Source organism: Microcaecilia unicolor, chromosome 8, assembly GCF_901765095.1.
Source record: "Microcaecilia unicolor chromosome 8, aMicUni1.1, whole genome shotgun sequence".
NCBI classification, from domain to species: domain Eukaryota; kingdom Metazoa; phylum Chordata; class Amphibia; order Gymnophiona; family Siphonopidae; genus Microcaecilia; species Microcaecilia unicolor.
Window position 1 is genome coordinate 11674877 of NC_044038.1, and position 19449 is coordinate 11694325.

The window sequence follows — 19449 nt, forward strand, 5'->3', positions numbered from 1 at the left end:
AGATGATATGAGGCATCATGTTTTATCCCAAAAGCATGAGAATCATGACTTGGATTTAACCGAATGGTAAAAAATATCTTTGTTCTTTGATTCTGTCATGGAATTCTGTTGACTCTTTTGGAGACAAGGGTTCTGGAGCCCCTGTCATTACTGGTAATGCAAATGATTTCATTGCATCAGGAGGATGCCAAAAGATTTTCTTGGAAACTTACTGTGCAGAGTGAAGCGAAGCATTTTTACTTTAAAAAAACATTGTTTACGTATGTAGGAGTCATATCGTCAAATAATGAAGATGAGGCCCAAAGACCTAAAAAAGCGCCTTATGGTGAAATTTCGTGGAGAAGAAGGATTAGATTATGGTGGAGTGGCAAGGTGAGGTTTGAGTCTTTTTACACCATTATTTTCCCTTTCAGTGGAGCAGTATCGGCGACTTTTCTGCCTCATATAGGTGTTTTAATGTTTTTCATGTGCATTATAATTTCTTTTTGCTTGCTATTCATTAAAAAGTAGATGTATGAGAGATGGGAACGCATTGGCACTTAAAATCCTTGATATAAAGAGGCCAGTACTCCCTTCCTTGGAGGAACACAAATAGACATTCAAAGCAGAGTAACAACTTAAGAACCCTTAACAGTCATTCTGTGTTTCCTCACTTTCTTACTTTAGAGGAACAACACAGGGTGTATGAAGAATGAATCTACTACTACTACTACTACTTAACATTTATAGAGCGCTACTAGGGTTACGCAGCGCTGTACAATTTAACAAAGAGAGACAGTCCCTGCTCAAAGAGCTTACAATCCTGGTTAAGAATATGCAGCAGACATTTATTTAAACAGTTTCCCATGTTTTACTTTTCTGGTGGCTACACTGGCAGCTGTTTGAGAAGTCTCACTCTTTATAAACTTTTGCAGAGATTTGGCACATAGTGATTAAGACACCTTTGAAAAGAGTGCTTTGGATGTCGTGCATGTGTAAGTCACGTGACTTCCATCACGCGACAGGTTTTTCCTTTGTTAGTGCACTGAAATGGTTTGCACAGCTCGGTACTTCTTGCACATGACATTCAAAAGGCTATTTGCTAGCTGACGTCATAAGTGAGAGAAGAAGACTATAGCTGAACAGACCATTTTTCACTGTAACCAAGGGACTAAAATGACTTTGAGAAAATTCATCAGATCTGTAAATTAAAAAAAAAAAAAAAAATGCTTAGTTCTGAAGGTGCTTTTCAGCCCTGAACAGCTAACTTGGTTGTACTGCATAATACTGTGTGGGAAAATAACATCAGCCTTGTTTCATTATGAGCAGTGGCGTACCTAGGGTAGTTGACACCCAGGGCCGGTCATTTTTTAATACCCCCCCCCCCCCCCCAAAAAAAAAAAAATCCAGTACTAGGCATGCCGAGAATACAAAACACTCAGGACCTATAGAGCAATTCTACCATACCATAAGCAGTCATTTCTACTAGTCACACAAGGAAAAGGAAAGCATCTTAAACACTACAGTGAGCACTAGAACATCAATTCACCTATTGTAAAACGAAACCAGACAGAATAGTACAGATCGTAGATCCTGCACAGTCAATGCCAACTGAAAGCCATGTCTTTTTCACAAACACAGATACACCCTAATCCACTATAGAATTAGTAATCATAAACTTTCTATTTAGACAAAAATTAAACTGAACCCCCAATGCCAGACTCTGCATACAATGCAACACCACAGAAACTGTCCCCTAGTACTGTGCAAAATATAAAGACAGCAGATGTAAATTTGAAAAAAACTAACAAGTACCAATCACCACTTTACAAATTAACAAATAGAAATAAAACAAATATAGAAAGTAAAATAATACCATTTTATTGGACTAATACATTTAGCTTTCAGAGGCCAAAACCTCCGTCCTTGGGTCAGTACAGTATAGTGCTGTTACAGTATCCTATCCTGACCTGAGGAAGGGGGTTTTGTTCTCCGAAAGTTAGTCAAAATGTATTAAAATTAGTCCAATAAAAAGATTACCTTATTTACATGTTCTATTATAAACATTTAACACATCTACAATACTTTATCCTAAAGCAAAAAAAATAAAAAAATATATTTTATTTACAGTTTGTTGTCTCTGGTTTCTGCTTTCCTCATCTTCTTTTCACCGTCTTCCTTCCATCCAGCATCTGTCTTCACTCTCTCTCTCTCTGCCATCAGTGTCTGCCCTCTCTGCCGTCCCTTCCATCCACTGCCTGCCCTTTCTCTCTGCCCCTTCAATCCACCATTTGCCCTCCCTCTCCCATCCATCCAGGGTCTGCCCTCCCTCTCGCTCCCCCTTCCATCTAGGATCTGTCCCCTCTCTCTCTCTACCCCTTTTTTCAGCCCCCAGTTCCAGTCCCCTTCTCCCCTCCCCTTCTCCTGTCTGAGACCCCCACCACAGTCCCCTTCTCTACTCTGAACACCCCCACCCCAGTCCCCTTCTCCCCTCCCCTGTCTGAGACCCCCACCCCAGTCCCCTTCTCCCCTCTGAACACCCCCACCCGAGTCCCTTTCGCCCCTCTCCTTCCCCACCTCAGTCCCGTTAAAACCGGCGAAGCAGCGTCGCAGGCAGCGCCTCATGCCCTGCTTGTAAAAAAAAAAAAAAAATCAAATCTCCTTCCTTCTCCTCGTCTTGACGTCGACTCGGGCTTTCCAATCAAATTGATTGGAAGGCCCGAGTCGACGTCAAGACGAGGAGGAGAAGGAAGGAGATTTGATTTTTTTTTTTTTTTTACAAGCAGGGCACGAGGCGCTGCCTGCGACGCTGCTTCGCCGGTTTTTTTAATGTGCGGCGCCGCGGGAACGGCCACGGGAGGCGGCGGGAGCGGAGCACCCCCCCTTGGTACGCCACTGATTATGAGGGTTCAGAGTTCAAAGAAAATACTTCATATGTAAGTAGTCTTTTAACACCCTCCAGGCCTTAAGTTCCTGATGTGGCATGTGAGCTGACATCTCTGGTATACCCTTCACTCTTTGCTTCTCTCTTTTTCAGTTTACAATCTGTCATGTGTGAGTCATAGGATCAGAGGACCGTGAATGGTCATGTCTCCACATCTTTAAAAACCATTTATGCCAGTTATTGCTACCGAAAAGTAAACATTTCCAACATTCTCCAGCAGAAAGATTGTTTTATTTTGAAACCTAAATTAACATCAACCTGTCGAAACTCAGCTGACTCAAATACACTGTATTGTGCATAGTTCATTGACATTACCAGCCTACAAAAGATTTTGCTCTGTCTGACAGGGAATGGCTGTATTTACTGTGCCACGAAATGTTGAATCCGTATTATGGACTGTTCCAGTATTCTACTGACAATATTTACACGCTGCAAATCAATCCAGATTCTTCAATCAACCCTGTAAGTATCCATAAACAGAAAGGAGGGCAACATGGCTTTTGCGTGACTTGTGTTAACCAATTTGTGTAGTTCTGTTTTGGTACTTTTCTTTAATTCACTACGCTGAAAATGATATAAATAAATGAACTACTAGGAATGTAAAAGGATCGTCATATTCTAAACTGTTTAGGTCCTATTGCCATGGCTTGTCAGTTGTAAAACTGTTATTTCCATAGCATTGCTATGCAATACTCTGGAACAATTAATTCCACTTGATTGAGTATACTGTTGCATTTTTTGTAGGAATTTTTGAGAAAATGATGTCTCCTTTCTGGAAGGGATGAAATTAGAAACTGAATGAATAGGAAATATGTCTTGTGTACGGGATAAGTTGTCTGAACTTACACTGTCTGTGTAATACCAGTAGACAAATGTGATAATGTTTTATAATGGCTACCTATTTTCACAGTTCCTTATTTTTGTAGACTTAGTAGGCCTACAGATAACCGAATGTGCAACTCTCCAACAGGAGATGGGTGGGTTATCTTGCTTCTATTAAAATACTGCCTTTGGAGAACATTTAATAGCAGGTAACTTTATCCTATATTGGCAGAGCCTCCAGACTTATAATTTATTTTTCTAATGCTGCTCCAGACGAATGGATTATGTCCCTCTGCCAGCAGATGAAGACAGAACAAATGCTTGTCAATACTGCCCTCTCTAAGGCATTGTGCAGGCAGCTCCTCGGTTTTTCCCCATCTCCATCAGATGGTAGATATTATGTGCAGCATTGATCTGGAGTATACGCTCTGGCCCAGCCGGAGACCTGAAATACCAGTTGAGTTCAGACAGGTTGGGGGGGGGGGGGGGCTTGAACTGCCTGTCCCTTGGTTCTATATCTGTACTCAAGTGAAAGATCTGGAGGCATTAAGATCCTTTTCCCTCTCCTAGCCTCCTTCCTTTTCTCAAAGGCAATGCCTCTCTGTACCTCATCTTCTTGGCTTCATTTTATACAAGGGAAAAAAAATAGGAAGGAGATAAGTTCTTCCTCAGCTGGGAGTACAGTGCTGATGAGGTGCTAGGCCCCACTTCAGGAGGAGCTCCTATGCATTGTGCAGCTGAAGTGCGGGAGGGTGAATGTTTGTTTATTCAGGTCATTGGAAGCAACGAATGAGCAGCAAAGGATTGGAGCAGCATTCCCACTAGGAGTACAGGCAGTTTTGGTAGTACCAACTGCAGGTGTGAGAGACTGCTGATGCAAGCACCAGACACTGTAGTCAGCCACCTGCAGCTCCAGGACTGCTTTCTAAAATTCCTTCAGAAGTATATGAGGCAGCATTTGAGGTGGCTGTGGAGCCAGGGTCAGCCTGGTTACATGTGTGAGGGGAGCCAGCATCAAAAGTGCCATGTGAAATAGCAGGTCAAAATAAGTATTAGTAGTGGGGGTAATGAATATCACAAACAAGCAGACTCAGCATTTCGCATTCTTCTGTGATTAAAGAACAATGTGAGGAAAGATACGTTGTTGAACTCAGACCGGACTGATCCCCGAGGCAGCGATTAGCGAAACATAATGTTATGTTGGCGTCTGGTCCTTCACAGATTGTTGAATTATCAGTGCTGCATCTAAATGCTACATTCAAAGTGATGTATGCTCACAAACCTTTTATATGAAACTAAAAGTATTAAAAAGAGTTTATATGAATAAAAGATTTATATGGCCAGTGAGGAGGCAAGTGAGTCATGACCTGATTTGGTCATGTGAAAGTCGCCACTGAGGCCATTTTTTTTCAATTCAGAGGTTGTGATTGTGCTGGGTCTACTTGTTTGTGATGTGAAATGGCAGAACATTGTGGGGGGGGGGGGGGTGTAAGAGGGTGCTTTTATGTGCTGAAGAGACCACTGGGCAGAAAATTGCACCAGAAGTGGCATGTGATACAGTCCATGGTGATGATCACTTGGGGGAGTGAGGCAGAGCATGCTCAGACTCATTGCCAGCACCTTTGAGAGTGAACTACAGCTCCAGACAGAGACGAGTATACCGGCAAAGCTCCAACTGCAGAAGGAAGCGTCAACCCCACGGTTAATATATTTGGGAGCCTTCAAGATACATTCAGGGACCTGAATGGTTAATACAGCACAAGGATCTTTTGGAGTCCCCGGGGCAGAATGGGATTGCCTCCCCAGATCCGCCAGCACATATTCCAAAGGCAGTTGTTGTGGGTCCTTCTCTGTATGGTCAAAGGTCTGTGGCTCAGGAGTGGACCAGTTAAGCGGAGCCTTTCAAGGGAGTACATTCCAGAGTGTGGGTGCTACTCCGAAGAAGACGCTGTGTAGTGGGTATCACATTGTGTAATGTCCTTTGGAGAGGGTGTGTTTAGGGATACTCCATGGGAGGACCTTAGTGTCCTTGGAGGTGTGTAGAGGGTGATCCTGTTCAAGTACTCGGGACAGTTTCCTTTAAGGGCCTTGAAGATCAGACAGTTTTAAATTTAGCCCCGTATTGTACTGGTAGCCAGTGACGTTTTTGCAAAAATGGTGTGTTGTGGTCACGTTGCTTTCAACCTTCTGTGAGTCTTGCTGCAGAATTCTGAATCAGTTGGAACTGGTGCAGACACTTTGTAGTCGGACCATTGTAGAGTTCATTACAGTAATCCAGTCTTGATGTTATCATGGCACGCACAACTGGGATAAGATTTTTTTCTTCTTGATGTAAGGCGAGAGGCAGTGTAGTTGTCATTAATAATAGATACAGCTCTTGAAGTTTGCTTGGATTTGCGGAATCAGAGTAATTGTTGAATCTAACTGTATTCAAAGGTTCCTGACTTGTGATTTGAAGGGGAGTTCGTACTTCCCAAAAGAGATTTTGATGTCAGGTACATATCCACCTGTGTTAGGGACCCAGAGAAGCTTGGTTTTACTTGAGTTCAAGCAAAGTTTGCTGTGCTAAGCCCATTCTTGAATTGATGTTAGATGGGTAATCAGTTTATTCAAGGCTGTAGGTAAGTCAGGTTTAATCGGTATAAGTAGCTGCATATCGTCCATTGAGATGTAGAACTGAGTGTTAATCATAATCGGGTCTGAATCCAGATCGACATAGATCTAGCCAGTTTCTCTCATCTAGCCAATTGTTGATCACAGATGGTTTGTTCTATAAGTTTTCCTAGAAATGGGATGTTGAATACTGGCTGCTGACTTTTAACTTTGTCCTGGTCAAGGTTGTTTTTCTTTAGTAAAGGGACACACCACTGCCCTTTTTAATGCTGTTGGCAGTTGCCCATTAGAAAACGAGGAGTTCATGATTTTTGTTACCTTCTGTGAGGCCCATACTTGCCTGCTGCACTATCTGAGCAGGGGTAGAGGGAGCATGTAGTTGGTTGAAGGTCTCTTAAGATTTTGTCAAGGCTGTCCTCTGTTGTTGGGTTAAGTATTCCATATGTCTAAGTCAGGAGGGGACGAGTTTGCGCACTCCTGGTTAGCTGATTGGAGACTGGGTGGGTCTACCTGTAAATCCTGGCAGAGACTTAATTTTGTTGGCAAAATATGCACAGAATCATTGCAGTTTAGTTTTGACTGGGTAGGCTGATTCTGTTATGGGGGTTGCAGTAGGCTGACCGTCTGTCTTCGGGCACTTCCGCAATGGTGGTTCTCTTTTCTCTCAAATCAGTCCTTCTCTGTACAGCTGCCCTAGTCTACTTTTCATTCCCTCAGCTTCTCTCATTCAGTCTACATCCGTTTAAATTCTGCATCTATGCAGATGACATTTTGTTGGTCTTTCCCCAATTTCCATCTTTCATTAATCTGTCAGTCTTGCCTGGATCAGATTACATCCTGGTTGACTGCTAATCTTCTGGTCCTGAACCCTGCTGAGGCTGTTGCACTCTGAGTGTCGGGCTATGCTCTTGCCCCTTATATCTTTGAGGCTTATGAGGCAGGAGTGGCGTGTCTCCCAAGTTTGGCAAGTTCGACTAAAGGGGATTTCTTTGTGGCACTAATTTGTAAGACTGTCATGTGGAAGGTGGCACATACCTTTACTGAACATTGTGGTATTGCCAGCTGGGCATAAGCTATACAAAATGTATTTAACCTAGCTGAATAGAGCAACCTTGAGGTAAGTGTCCCAGAGGGCTTACAATTACTAATGTGCGTTAATGCAGTTTAACACAAATCCTTCTGTTGTCCATAGAGCCTGCCTCATTCCTTACAGCCCTCCAACCAGCATCTTCTCTTAATACCCACTTACCTCCAAATCCGTTCGCACTCGGCCAGAACATCCTCATTCTCACTTGTTGCCCCTATCCTTTTGGAATTCCATCCCACTCTCTTTGCGGCTGGAAACATCCTTTATAAGGCTTAAGGCTGTCCTTAAACTACCTTTTTGTAAAGTGTTCCCCTCTCAACCCATATGAGCCCCAACGAGCCTGTTGCTTCACAGCAGTGTAATCATTCCCCATCACAGTCCTGTGTCTCCTTCACCTCCCCTCCCATCCTCTTGTCCTGCTCTCCCCTCTTCTTTTCCTTTCGATTATTAAATTGTAAGCCGCTTAGATATTTTCTTTATTTGTGGTATATTAAATACGGTTCAACTGAGCCTATTTACTAAGTACAGCTTGCATTATTGCATATTAATGTGCATCAAACATGTTAACACACGTTAGAAAATGAATTCCTAGATTTATACCTGAGCTGATGGAGAGAAAAGTGATTTGTCCAAGATCATAAGGAGCATCAATTGGATTTGAGTGCTGGTTACCTTTATGTTTTCCACCTCCTGTATGGCACAGACTGGCAGTGACAAAACAGAAGATGAATTTCTCATATGTGCTCATTCTCTTTCTGTTTCTTGCCAGTCTGGACCAAACCTGCACTGGTGTAAAAAAAAAAAAAAAACATGTAGGAAGGAGTGTCATGTGGACTTACTCTCATATCCTACTTGTCTTTTTTTTTTTTTTTCCTTTCTCTTTCTTTCTCTTAGTCACCTCTCCCCTCTCCAATCGGTTCAAAACTCTGCTGCCCGTCTCGTCTTCCGCCAGGGTCGCTTTGCTCATACTACCCCTCTCCTCAAGTCGCTTGACTGGCTCCCTATCCGTTTTCGTATCCTGTTCAAACTTCTTCTACTAACCTATAAATGTACTCACTCTGCTGCTCCCCAGTATCTCTCCACACTCGTCCTTCCCTACACCTCTTCCCGTGCACTCCGTTCCATGGATAAATCCTTCTTATCTGTTCCCTTCTCCACTACTGCCAACTCCAGACCGCGCCTTTTGTCTCGCTGCACCCTACGCCTGGAATAAACTTCCTGAGCCCCATCTTGTCTTGCCCCATCCTTGGCCACCTTTAAATCTAGACTGAAAACCCACCTCTTTAACATTGCTTTTGACTCGTAACCATTCACCTCCACCTACCCTCCTCTCCTCCTTCCTGTACACATTAATTGATTTGATTTGCTTACTTTATTTTTTTGTCTATCAGATTGTAAGCTCTTTGAGCAGGGACTGTCTTTCTTCTATGTTTGTGCAGCGCTGCGTACGCCTTGTAGCGCTATAGAAATGCTGCTTAGTAGTAGTAGTAGTAAATAGTTTCTGTAAGGAAGTGAAGCATAACTGTGAACTCTTTCTGAGAAGTTTGGCGTTAGTGTATCAAGTCAGCAGGTGGTATTGTGCTTTAAATTACCCAGCCTGGCGAGAGACTAATGGCAAGATTCAAAGGAAAAATATTTCTCACTGGCCATGTGGTGATGAGCCTTCGTTTGTCCAGTACAGACAGCAGTGCTCAAGAGTTGTAGATAATTTACTCTTATGATACCTTGTTCATCAAATTAAATTGAAGTAATGAGTACCTCATTTAACAAGTGGAGCTATCCACATGTACAAATGAAGGAAAAAGGCTTTTAATTTCCTCTCCAAATGCTCACTGACCAGAGGAAGGTGCAGATTTGAGCAGATAAGTGATTCTGTGATTGCCAAGCTAATACATACTTGGTTCTTTTTCTTCACTGACCTGAATAAAATGTTCCACAAGATGTCTGTATTAAACCAAATCCTTTCTTGCATAGTGACTTAATGATGCTTGTTGTTTGGTTTCATTCCAATCTCCCACAGGATCATCTGTCTTATTTCCATTTTGTCGGTCGGATCATGGGTTTGGCTGTATTCCACGGACATTATATTAATGGGGGGTTCACCATTCCTTTCTACAAGCAGCTGCTGGGGAAACCCATTCAGCTGTCGGATCTGGAATCTGTTGACCCTGAATTGCACAAGAGCTTGGTTTGGATCTTGTAAGTACAGTCCAAGGCTGCTAACAGGTTTTGTAATTGTAGAACATGATGGGCCTGGCTCTTGTGCTTTAGAATCACAACACGCAAAACAAAAGGGCTGTCCTTCTTAGACTGGTAACCCCAAAAAATCATCAGAAGGAAAAGCCAACTTTATGTGATCACCAAATACCAGTAAAATGTTAATAAGTGGTAATAACCAACCAGATACATTAAATAAACCTCATTAGCAGAGATCAATATAAAGTAAAAACTGTGCACTTTGCCATAAAGCAGCATGTGTAATCAGTGGCGTTCCTAGGGGGGCTGACACCCGGGGCGGATCGCCGATGCGGCCCACCCCCCGGAACAGCGCGACACCCCCCCCCCCCCCCCCCGGGTGCACGCCGCTGTGGGGGAGGGGGGTGCCGCACGCCTGCCGGCTCTTCATTTTCATGCTCCCTCTGCCCCGGAATAGGAAGTAACCTGTTCCGGGGCAAAGGGAGCATGAAAATGAAGAGCCGACAGGTGCGTGGCCCCCCCCCCCCCTTGGTACGCCACTGTGTGTAATAGAATCAGTTGTATAGTAAAAACAAATGCATATAGTATCACAGACCTGAAAATCCATGTGTGTTCAAATCATAAGACTCGATTTGGTCATGTTTCATTACTAGGACTGTATCAGAGGTACAAATAAAAGTGTGTAATCGTACATAAACAGAAGATCCCCAGTGCCTCTGCCTAGGTCTGACTCACCTGTCAAACATGTAAGGCAGGCAGAGACTTGGGCACCTTCTGGCGAGCACTTGTATAAATCCAAATGTATTCATAAATTTTGCATTTTGCTCACACCATGGAGGTCAAATCTGATCTCAGAAGAGTCAAGAGTTCAAAGACTCGCTCCTCAGTGCCCCTAGGGGAGGGTGCCCCGGATCGTGGAATCTTTTGGGGAAAAGTTTTTTTTCAGAACGCTATGCTTGCCTCCCACATAGCTTGTGGAACATTTGTGTGCAAAATTTGCAGAAGCACTCAAGCTGAAGAACTGTCAGTAACCAAGCACTGGGAATGTGGAAAGTACATGGTGTGGGCAACCTTTGATTCTTTCATTATGGTGCCCAGAGCCTTTGCCATGGGTATTGGGTTGCACAGACTTGCCCTTGGATCAAATTTGACTCCCCTAGATTAAAAGAGGGACAAAATGGTGAACTTGGGGAAAATAAGCATACCGCAGGGAGATGCAGACTTTCACAAAACCATGCTTCAGCGTCATTTTGGTTAAAATAGTTTTACTGGTGTGGCTTTGTGCTTGGTAGGGTCATGCTACCTTTGAATGTGAAATTATATTGTAAAGATGGGGCTGATAGGTCAGAACATATAATAAAACCAGCCAGCACAAGTTCAGTTCATAAATGGTCTTTCCTTTTCTCTGTGGGAACAGGGAGAATGATATTACCCCAGTGTTGGATCACACTTTTTGCGTGGAGCACAATGCGTTTGGACGAATCCTTCAACATGAGCTCAAGCCAAATGGGAGGAATGTTTCTGTTACAGAAGAGAACAAGAAAGAATATGTCAGGTAACATTTTGTTGAGTGTCTCCTATGAGAAGCTTGGAGCACGGAATTTAGAAAACAAAACCTGATATTTTCCATTTCAGGTTAAAAAAAATCAAAATGGTGAGAATAAGTGCATTAACATTAATGTTTTTTAAAACTCAAAATATCACAAAAGATGAGAAATCACAATATTTCAAATTAGAACAACCTATTTTTTCAGGACCATCAGAAGGTGGGTAATTCCAAACTTTATTCCAATAATTCCAAACTTTAATCCACACTGTATGCATGAATTTCCTCACCATTTGACCTCATCGGTCATTATTTATTAACACTCCAAAATATCTTAGCATCAGGCTTGCACTGCTTTTCAGGATTTCCAGCACTCCAGGAAGCAGCCCCTCCCTTTCTCAATAAAATTTTTTTTTTTTTTTTTAAACTGCTAACACAGGTTAAACAGATCATCAAAAGAATCAGCGTGATTAACCAAAAATAAATTTGGTGTGTGCAATGAAGACTGGCTAAGTTATAATTCCCCCTCCCCCCCCCCCCCCCCCACATTCATTTATAGTGCTGTCAAAGAAATGCAATCGAGGTCACCATGTGGGACTCCTCAAGGCGCCCCTCCCCCAACCAAGAGACTAACACACAAAATGCTTATACCTCCTAACCATGTCCCCTCAAGTCCCATATCCAACCCTCTCCCCCCCCCCCCCCCCCCCCCCCCCAGTCTGGAAGCGCCAGTCAAACCACATTCCATGTTCAACAAATAACTATGGGATTTGAGAGAGATCCTCCCAAATGGGAAGCCAAACTTCTCCGAGGACAAGCAGGCTGCTTGTTCTCACTGATGGGTGACGTCCACGGCAGCCCCTCCAATCGGAATCTTCACTAGCAAAGTCCTTTGCTAGCCCTCGCGCGCACCGCGCATGCGCGGCCGTCTTCCCGCCCGAAACCGGCTCGAGCCGGCCAGTCTTCTTTTGTCCGCACTCGGTACGGTCGTATTTTTCGCCGTGTCGAGCCCCGGAGAGTCGACCTCGCGCGTCCATATTGTTGAACGTGTTTTTTTTCTTCGGAAAAGCTTTTCTTGTACTCGGGAAGTGCTCCGGAACCCCTCCACCGGGTTTCGTTTCAATCCTCCCCGTATTTCCAGCTTTTGGCCCCGATAAGTTTTCTTTCGTCGTCGGGGTAGGCCTCTTTTCGGCCTCGGTCGAGATTTTCTCCCTCTAAAGTTTTTGGTGCTCTTTTTCCGTCATTTCGGACTTTGATTTCGCCGGCGTGATTTTTCCGCCCATGACATCGAAGCCTTCCAGCGGCTTCAAGAAGTGCACCCAGTGCGCCCGGGTTATCTCGCTCACTGATCGACACTCGTCGTGTCTTCAGTGTCTGGGGGCCGAGCACCGCCCTCAGAACTGTAGTCTGTGTTCCCTGCTTCAAAGGCGGACTCAGGTAGCGAGACTAGCCCAGTGGAACGTTTTGTTCTCGGGCTCTTCGTTGGCATCGGCACCGGGATCTTCGAGTGCATCGACGTCGTCAGCGTCCAGACCATCTTCCTCGGCCGCCCTTGCATCGAGTGCATCGAGGCATCGGGCCTCTGCATCGGCGCCGAGACATCGGATAGCTGCATCGACGTCGGTGGTACCGGGACCTCGTCTGCTGATGTCGTCGGACGGTGGTGCATCGTCAGGAGTGCAGGTGAGGGCTGTCCATTCCCCTGCTGGTGGCGGTGAGCCTTCGGGTGGGTCTCCTCCCACCCTGAGGGCTCCTGCGGTACAGCCCCCCCGAGACCGACCTTCTTCGGCCTCGGCCCCGAGGAAGCGACGGATGGATTCTACGTCCTCCTCGTCGGTGCCGGGGAGCTCCGGTGACATGCTTCGGAAGAAGTCGAAGAAGCATCGACACCGGTCTCCTCCCCGCGTCGGCACCGAGAGCTCTGGGTCGCCGAGGGATTCGGCACCCAGCAGGCATCGGCACCGAGAGGACCGCTCACCCTCTGTCCAAGAGGTGTCGATGCGCTCCACTCTGGACAGCCCGGAACAGCCTCCTCGCCCGGAACAGGTCCTGACGTCGACGCCTGCATCGACCTCACAGCCTTTCTCTGCAGCCGCTCTAAACGAGAGCCTCCGGGCCGTTCTCCCAGAGATTCTGGGAGAGCTGTTGCGCCCTACCCCTCCGGTACCGGCGGTGCTTGCGCCTCCGGTACCGTCGAGCGTGGCGCCGGCTGGCCCATCGCCCAGGTTGAGGTCCCCGACGTCGGTACCGCGTGCGGTGCCGGCAGCGGCCACCTCCCAGGAAGGCTCCCCGACTACGTCGGCGGAGGGAGCTTCGCCGATGCGGGCGAGGGAGTCTACCTCTCGATGCCCCCATCGTGGACGTGGCTCCACTGAGTCGAGCAGGGCGAGGTTGCAGACACAGGTTCGTGAACTTGTGTCTGACACCGAGGGTGAGGCCTCGTGGGAGGAAGAGGAAGATCCTAGATATTTCTCTGACGAGGAGTCTGAGGGTCTTCCTTCTGATCCCACTCCCTCTCCTGAAAGACAGCTTTCTCCTCCCGAGAGTCTGTCTTTCGCTTCCTTTGTCCGGGAGATGTCTACGGCCATCCCCTTCCCGGTGGTTGTGGAGGACGAGCCCAGGGCTGAAATGTTTGAGCTCCTGGACTATCCTTCTCCACCTAAGGAAGCGTCCACCGTTCCCTTGCACCATGTCCTTAAAAAGACATTGCTTGCGAACTGGACGAAACCCTTAACTAATCCCCACATTCCCAAGAAGATCGAGTCCCAGTACCGGATCCATGGGGACCCAGAGCTGATGCGCACTCAGTTGCCTCACGACTCTGGAGTTGTGGATTTGGCCCTAAAGAAGGCTAAGAGTTCTAGGGAACATGCTTCGGCGCCCCCGGGCAAGGACGCTAGAACCTTAGACTCCTTTGGGAGGAAGGCCTACCATTCCTCTATGCTCGTGTCCAAGATCCAGTCTTACCAGCTCTACACGAGCATACACATGCGGAACAATGTGCGGCAGTTGGCGGGCTTGGTTGATGCTCTTCCCCCTGAGCAAGCCAAGCCTTTTCAGGAGGTGGTCAGGCAGCTGAAGGCGTGCAGAAAATTCCTGGCCAGAGGAGTTTATGACACTTTTGATGTTGCGTCCAGGGCCGATGCTCAAGGTGTGGTGATGCGCAGGCTCTCATGGCTGCGTGCCGCCGACCTGGAGAATAGAATCCAGCAGCGGATTGCGGACTCGCCTTGCCGTGCGGACAACATTTTTGGCGAAAAAGTCGAACAGGTGGTAGAGTCTCTCCACCAGCGGGACACCGCATTCGACAAATTCGCCCGCCGGCAGCCTTCAGCTTCTACCTCTACAGGTAGACGATTTTTCGGGGGAAGGAAGACTGTTCCCTACTCTTCTGGCAAGCGTAGGTACAATCCTCCTTCCCGACAGCCTGCGGCCCAGGCTAAGCCCCAGCGCGCTCGCTCTCGTCAGCAGCGTGCGACTCAGCAAGGCCCCGCGGCTCCCCAGCAAAAGCAAGGGGCGAGCTTTTGACTGGCTCCAGCAGAGCATAGCCGACATCCAAGTGTCCGTGCCGGGCGACCTGCCAGTCGGAGGGAGGTTGAAAGCTTTTCACCGAAGGTGGCCTCTCATAACCTCCGATCAGTGGGTTCTGCAAATAGTCCGGCAGGGGTACACCCTCAATTTGACCTCAAAACCTCCAAATTGTCCACCGGGAGCTCAGTCTTACAGCTTCCAGCACAAGAGGGTACTTGCAGAGGAACTCTCCGCCCTTCTCAGCGCCAATGCGGTCGAGCCCGTGCCATCCGGGCAAGAAGGGCTGGGATTCTATTCCAGGTACTTCCTTGTGGAAAAGAAAACAGGGGGGATGCGTCCCATCCTAGACCTAAGGGCCCTGAACAAATATCTCGTAAAAGAAAAGTTCAGGATGCTTTCCCTGGGCACCCTTCTCCCCATGATTCAGCAAAACGATTGGCTATGCTCTCTGGACTTGAAGGATGCCTACACACATATCCCGATACTGCCAGCTCACAGACAGTATCTGCGATTTCAGTTGGGCACACGCCACTTCCAGTACTGTGTGCTACCCTTTGGGCTCGCCTCTGCGCCCAGGGTGTTCACAAAGTGCCTAGCTGTGGTAGCAGCGGCACTTCGCAGGCTGGGAGTACACGTGTTCCCATATCTCGACGATTGGCTGGTAAAGAACACGTCCGAGGCAGGAGCCCTGCAGTCCATGCAGATGACTATTCGCCTTCTGGAGCTACTGGGGTTTGTGATAAATTACCCAAAGTCCCATCTTCTTCCAGTGCAGAACCTCGAATTCATAGGAGCCCTGCTGGATTCTCGGACGACTCGCGCCTATCTCCCAGAGACGAGAGCCAACAACTTGTCCCTCGTCTCCCGGGTGCGGGCGTCCCAGCAGATCACAGCTCGGCAGATGTTGAGATTGCTGGGCCATATGGCCTCCACAGTTCATGTGACTCCCATGGCCCGCCTTCACATGAGATCTGCTCAATGGACCCTAGCCTCCCAGTGGTATCAGGCCGCTGGAGGTCTAGAGGACGTGATCCACCTGTCCACGAGTTTTCTCGAATCCCTGTATTGGTGGACGATTTGGACCAATTTGACTCTGGGACGTCCCTTCCAAATTCCTCAGCCACAAAAAGTGCTGACCACGGATGCGTCTCTCCTGGGATGGGGAGCTCATGTCGATGGGCTTCACACCCAAGGAAGCTGGTCCCTCCAAGAACGCGATCTACAGATCAATCTTCTGGAGTTACGAGCGATCTGGAACGCTCTGAAGGCTTTCAGAGATCGGCTGTCCCACCAAATTATTCAAATTCAGACAGACAACCAGGTTGCCATGTACTATGTAAACAAGCAGGGGGGCACCGGATCTCGCCCCCTGTGTCAGGAAGCCGTCAGCATGTGGACCTGGGCTCGCCGGCACGGCATGGTGCTCCAAGCCACATATCTGGCAGGCGTAAACAACAGTCTGGCCGACAGGTTGAGCAGGATTATGCAACCTCACGAGTGGTCGCTCAGCTCCCGAGTGGTGCGCCAGATCTTCCAAGCGTGGGGCACCCCCTTGGTGGATCTCTTCGCATCTCGAGCAAACCACAAAGTCCCTCAGTTCTGTTCCAGGCTTCAGGCCACCGGCAGACTGGCGTCGGATGCCTTCCTCCTCGATTGGGGGGAGGGCCTGCTGTATGCTTATCCTCCCATTCCTCTGGTGGGGAAGACTTTGTTGAAACTCAAGCAAGACCGAGGCACCGTGATCCTGATTGCTCCTTTTTGGCCGCGTCAGATCTGGTTCCCTCTTCTTCTGGAGTTATCCTCCGAAGAACCGTGGAGATTGGAGTGTTTTCCGACCCTCATCACGCAGGACGAAGGGGCTCTTCTGCATCCCAACCTCCGGTCCCTGGCTCTCACGGCCTGGATGTTGAGGGCGTAGATTTTGCCTCTTTGGGTCTGCCAGAGGGTGTCTCCCGTATCTTGCTTGCTTCCAGGAAAGACTCCACTAAGAGAAGTTACTTCTTTCATTGGAGGAGGTTTGCCGTCTGGTGTGACAGCAAGGCCCTAGATCCTCGCTCTTGTCCTACACAGACCCTGCTTGAATACCTTCTGCACTTGTCTGAGTCTGGTCTTAAGACCAACTCCGTAAGGGTTCATCTTAGTGCAATCAGTGCATACCATTACCAAGTGGAAGGTAAGCCGATCTCAGGACAGCCTTTAGTTGTTCGCTTCATGAGAGGTTTGCTTTTGTCAAAGCCCCCTGTCAAGCCTCCTACAGTGTCATGGGATCTCAATGTCGTTCTCACCCAGCTGATGAAACCTCCTTTTGAGCCACTGAATTCCTGCCATCTGAAGTACTTGACCTGGAAGGTCATTTTCTTGGTGGCAGTTACTTCAGCTCGTAGAGTCAGTGAGCTTCAGGCCCTGGTAGCCCAGGCCCCTTACACCAAATTTCATCATAACAGAGTAGTCCTCCGCACTCACCCTAAGTTCTTGCCAAAGGTTGTGTCGGAGTTCCATCTGAACCAGTCAATTGTCTTGCCAACATTCTTTCCCCGTCCTCATTCCTGCCCTGCTGAACGTCAGCTGCACACATTGGACTGCAAGAGAGCATTGGCCTTCTATCTGGAGCGGACACAGCCCAATAGACAGTCCGCCCAATTGTTTGTTTCTTTTGATCCCAATAGGAGGGGAGTGGCTGTAGGGAAACGCACCATATCCAATTGGCTAGCAGATTGCATTTCCTTCACTTACGCCCAGGCGGGGCTGGCTCTTGAGGGTCATGTCACGGCTCATAATGTTAGAGCCATGGCTGCGTCGGTAGCCCACTTGAAGTCAGCCTCCATTGAAGAAATTTGCAAAGCTGCGACGTGGGCTTCTGTCCACACATTCACATCCCATTACTGCCTGCAGCAGGATACCCGACGTGACAGTCGGTTCGGGCAGTCAGTTCTTCAGAACCTGTTTGGGCTTTAGGATCCAACTCCACCCCCCGAGGGCCCTGTTTGTTCTGTTCCAGGCTACACTCTCAGTTAGTTGGTAAATTTTTTTAGGTCAATCTCAGTTATGTCCTCGCCGTTGCGAGGCCCTATTGACCATGTTTGATGTTTTGAGTGAGCCTGGGGGCTAGGGATACCCCATCAGTGAGAACAAGCAGCCTGCTTGTCCTCGGAGAAAGCGAATGCTACATACCTGTAGAAGGTATTCTCCGAGGACAGCAGGCTGATTGTTCTCACAAACCCGCCCGCCTCCCCTTTGGAGTTGTGTCTTCCCTTAAGAGTTTGTCTTGCTACATACTGGACTGGCCGGCTCGAGCCGGTTTCGGGCGGGAAGACGGCCGCGCATGCGCGGTGCGCGCGGGCGCGCGAGGGCTAGCAAAGGACTTTGCTAGTGAAGATTCCGATTGGAGGGGCTGCCGTGGACGTCACCCATCAGTGAGAACAATCAGCCTGCTGTCCTCGGAGAATACCTTCTACAGGTATGTAGCATTCGCTTTGCTGAAAAGTTCTCCAAGCCTTGGGTGGTCTTTTCTTTGCAGCTTATGGCTCCATTTTCAAGAAATGATACAATTCATTTCTCCATTCAGTCAAAGGAGGTTGGGGGCTGCCTCTCCTCAGAATACATTTTACAAAAATTTTTTTTTTAAAGAACCAAATCTTATTTCTTGTCTTTATAATATTTTTTCTGTTATAATCTTCAGCAATCCATTAACAAGGAAGATGAGCAGTACTACAGAAAGTGGCACATATGAGTTTATCTTGTTAGGCAGACTGGATGGACCGTGCAGGTCTTTTTCTGCCGTCATCTACTATGTTATGTTACTATGTTATCTCAAACTTTTTTTTTATCTTATTAATGGATTGCTGAAGATTATAATAACAGAAAAGATATAAAGACAAGAAATAAGATTTGCTTCTTTTGAAAAACAAAAAATAATGACCAATAAGGACAAATGGTAAGGAAATACACACATGCAGTGTGGAATAAAGTTTGGAATTACCCACCTTCTGATGGTCCTGAAAAAATAGGTGGTTCTAGTTTGAAATAGTGGAATTTCTTAAGATACTTTGAGTTCCATTGAGTATCCCTGGTGTAGGATATTGACCGAACGTAGTGTTATGCTTTTTGCATTGAGATTCTAAGAGGGGAAACCATCTGTGTCCTGTTAACCCCCATATAGCCAAGCAAGACCCCCCCCCCCAACCCTTACAAGAGTATCACTTCTTTGATGCAGCAGTTTTTCCCCCTCCCAAGTTTCTAATGCGCTTGGAACCAGGGTTAGCATTTCTCTTCATGCTTGGCTACCTGCAGGGTTTTGTTTTTTTTTTGACTCACCAAACGTAGGTTATTTGTATTTTTTTGTTTTGGGTTTTTATTTATTTTCACTACTGTACCGTTTGGAACCTAATAAGGAAAACCCAAAGTCACCATCATAATTTTGGTTTTAGCTTTTGTCGTAAAGAACTTTGGATTTATTTAATTTATTTATGAACCTCTAACAACACTTGGAGAATACAAACTCTACAAAAATAATTCCAACCTCATAAGAGGAGTTTGTCATACATGCCAGGAGGGCTGGCGCTGTTTGCCGGTTGAAGATTTGGAGGACTGGCGTTTTTTTCATCAGTTGAAGATTTGCTATAAGGCTCCGGAGACCTTATCGGGGGAATGTTTTCTGTGAAGCAGTCTGTTTGAATCAAGCTAAGTAATTTTTAGGTTTATCCTTTTACTGCTTTGGGAATTTACATGTTT

At 46.9% G+C, this 19449-nt stretch overlaps 1 protein-coding gene across 3 annotated transcripts in view; it reads left to right on the top strand.

Moving 5' to 3' along the window:
- Positions 1 to 19449, top strand: part of SMURF1 (SMAD specific E3 ubiquitin protein ligase 1) — a 128434-nt gene that overhangs the window by 91476 nt on the left and 17509 nt on the right. For all 3 annotated transcript variants that reach the window (XM_030211012.1, XM_030211013.1, XM_030211014.1), the window contains 4 exons: positions 269 to 372; positions 3271 to 3385; positions 9466 to 9644; positions 11059 to 11196. In XM_030211012.1, coding sequence (XP_030066872.1) covers positions 269 to 372; positions 3271 to 3385; positions 9466 to 9644; positions 11059 to 11196 — 536 coding nt within the window. The remainder of the gene's footprint in view (positions 1 to 268; positions 373 to 3270; positions 3386 to 9465; positions 9645 to 11058; positions 11197 to 19449) is intronic.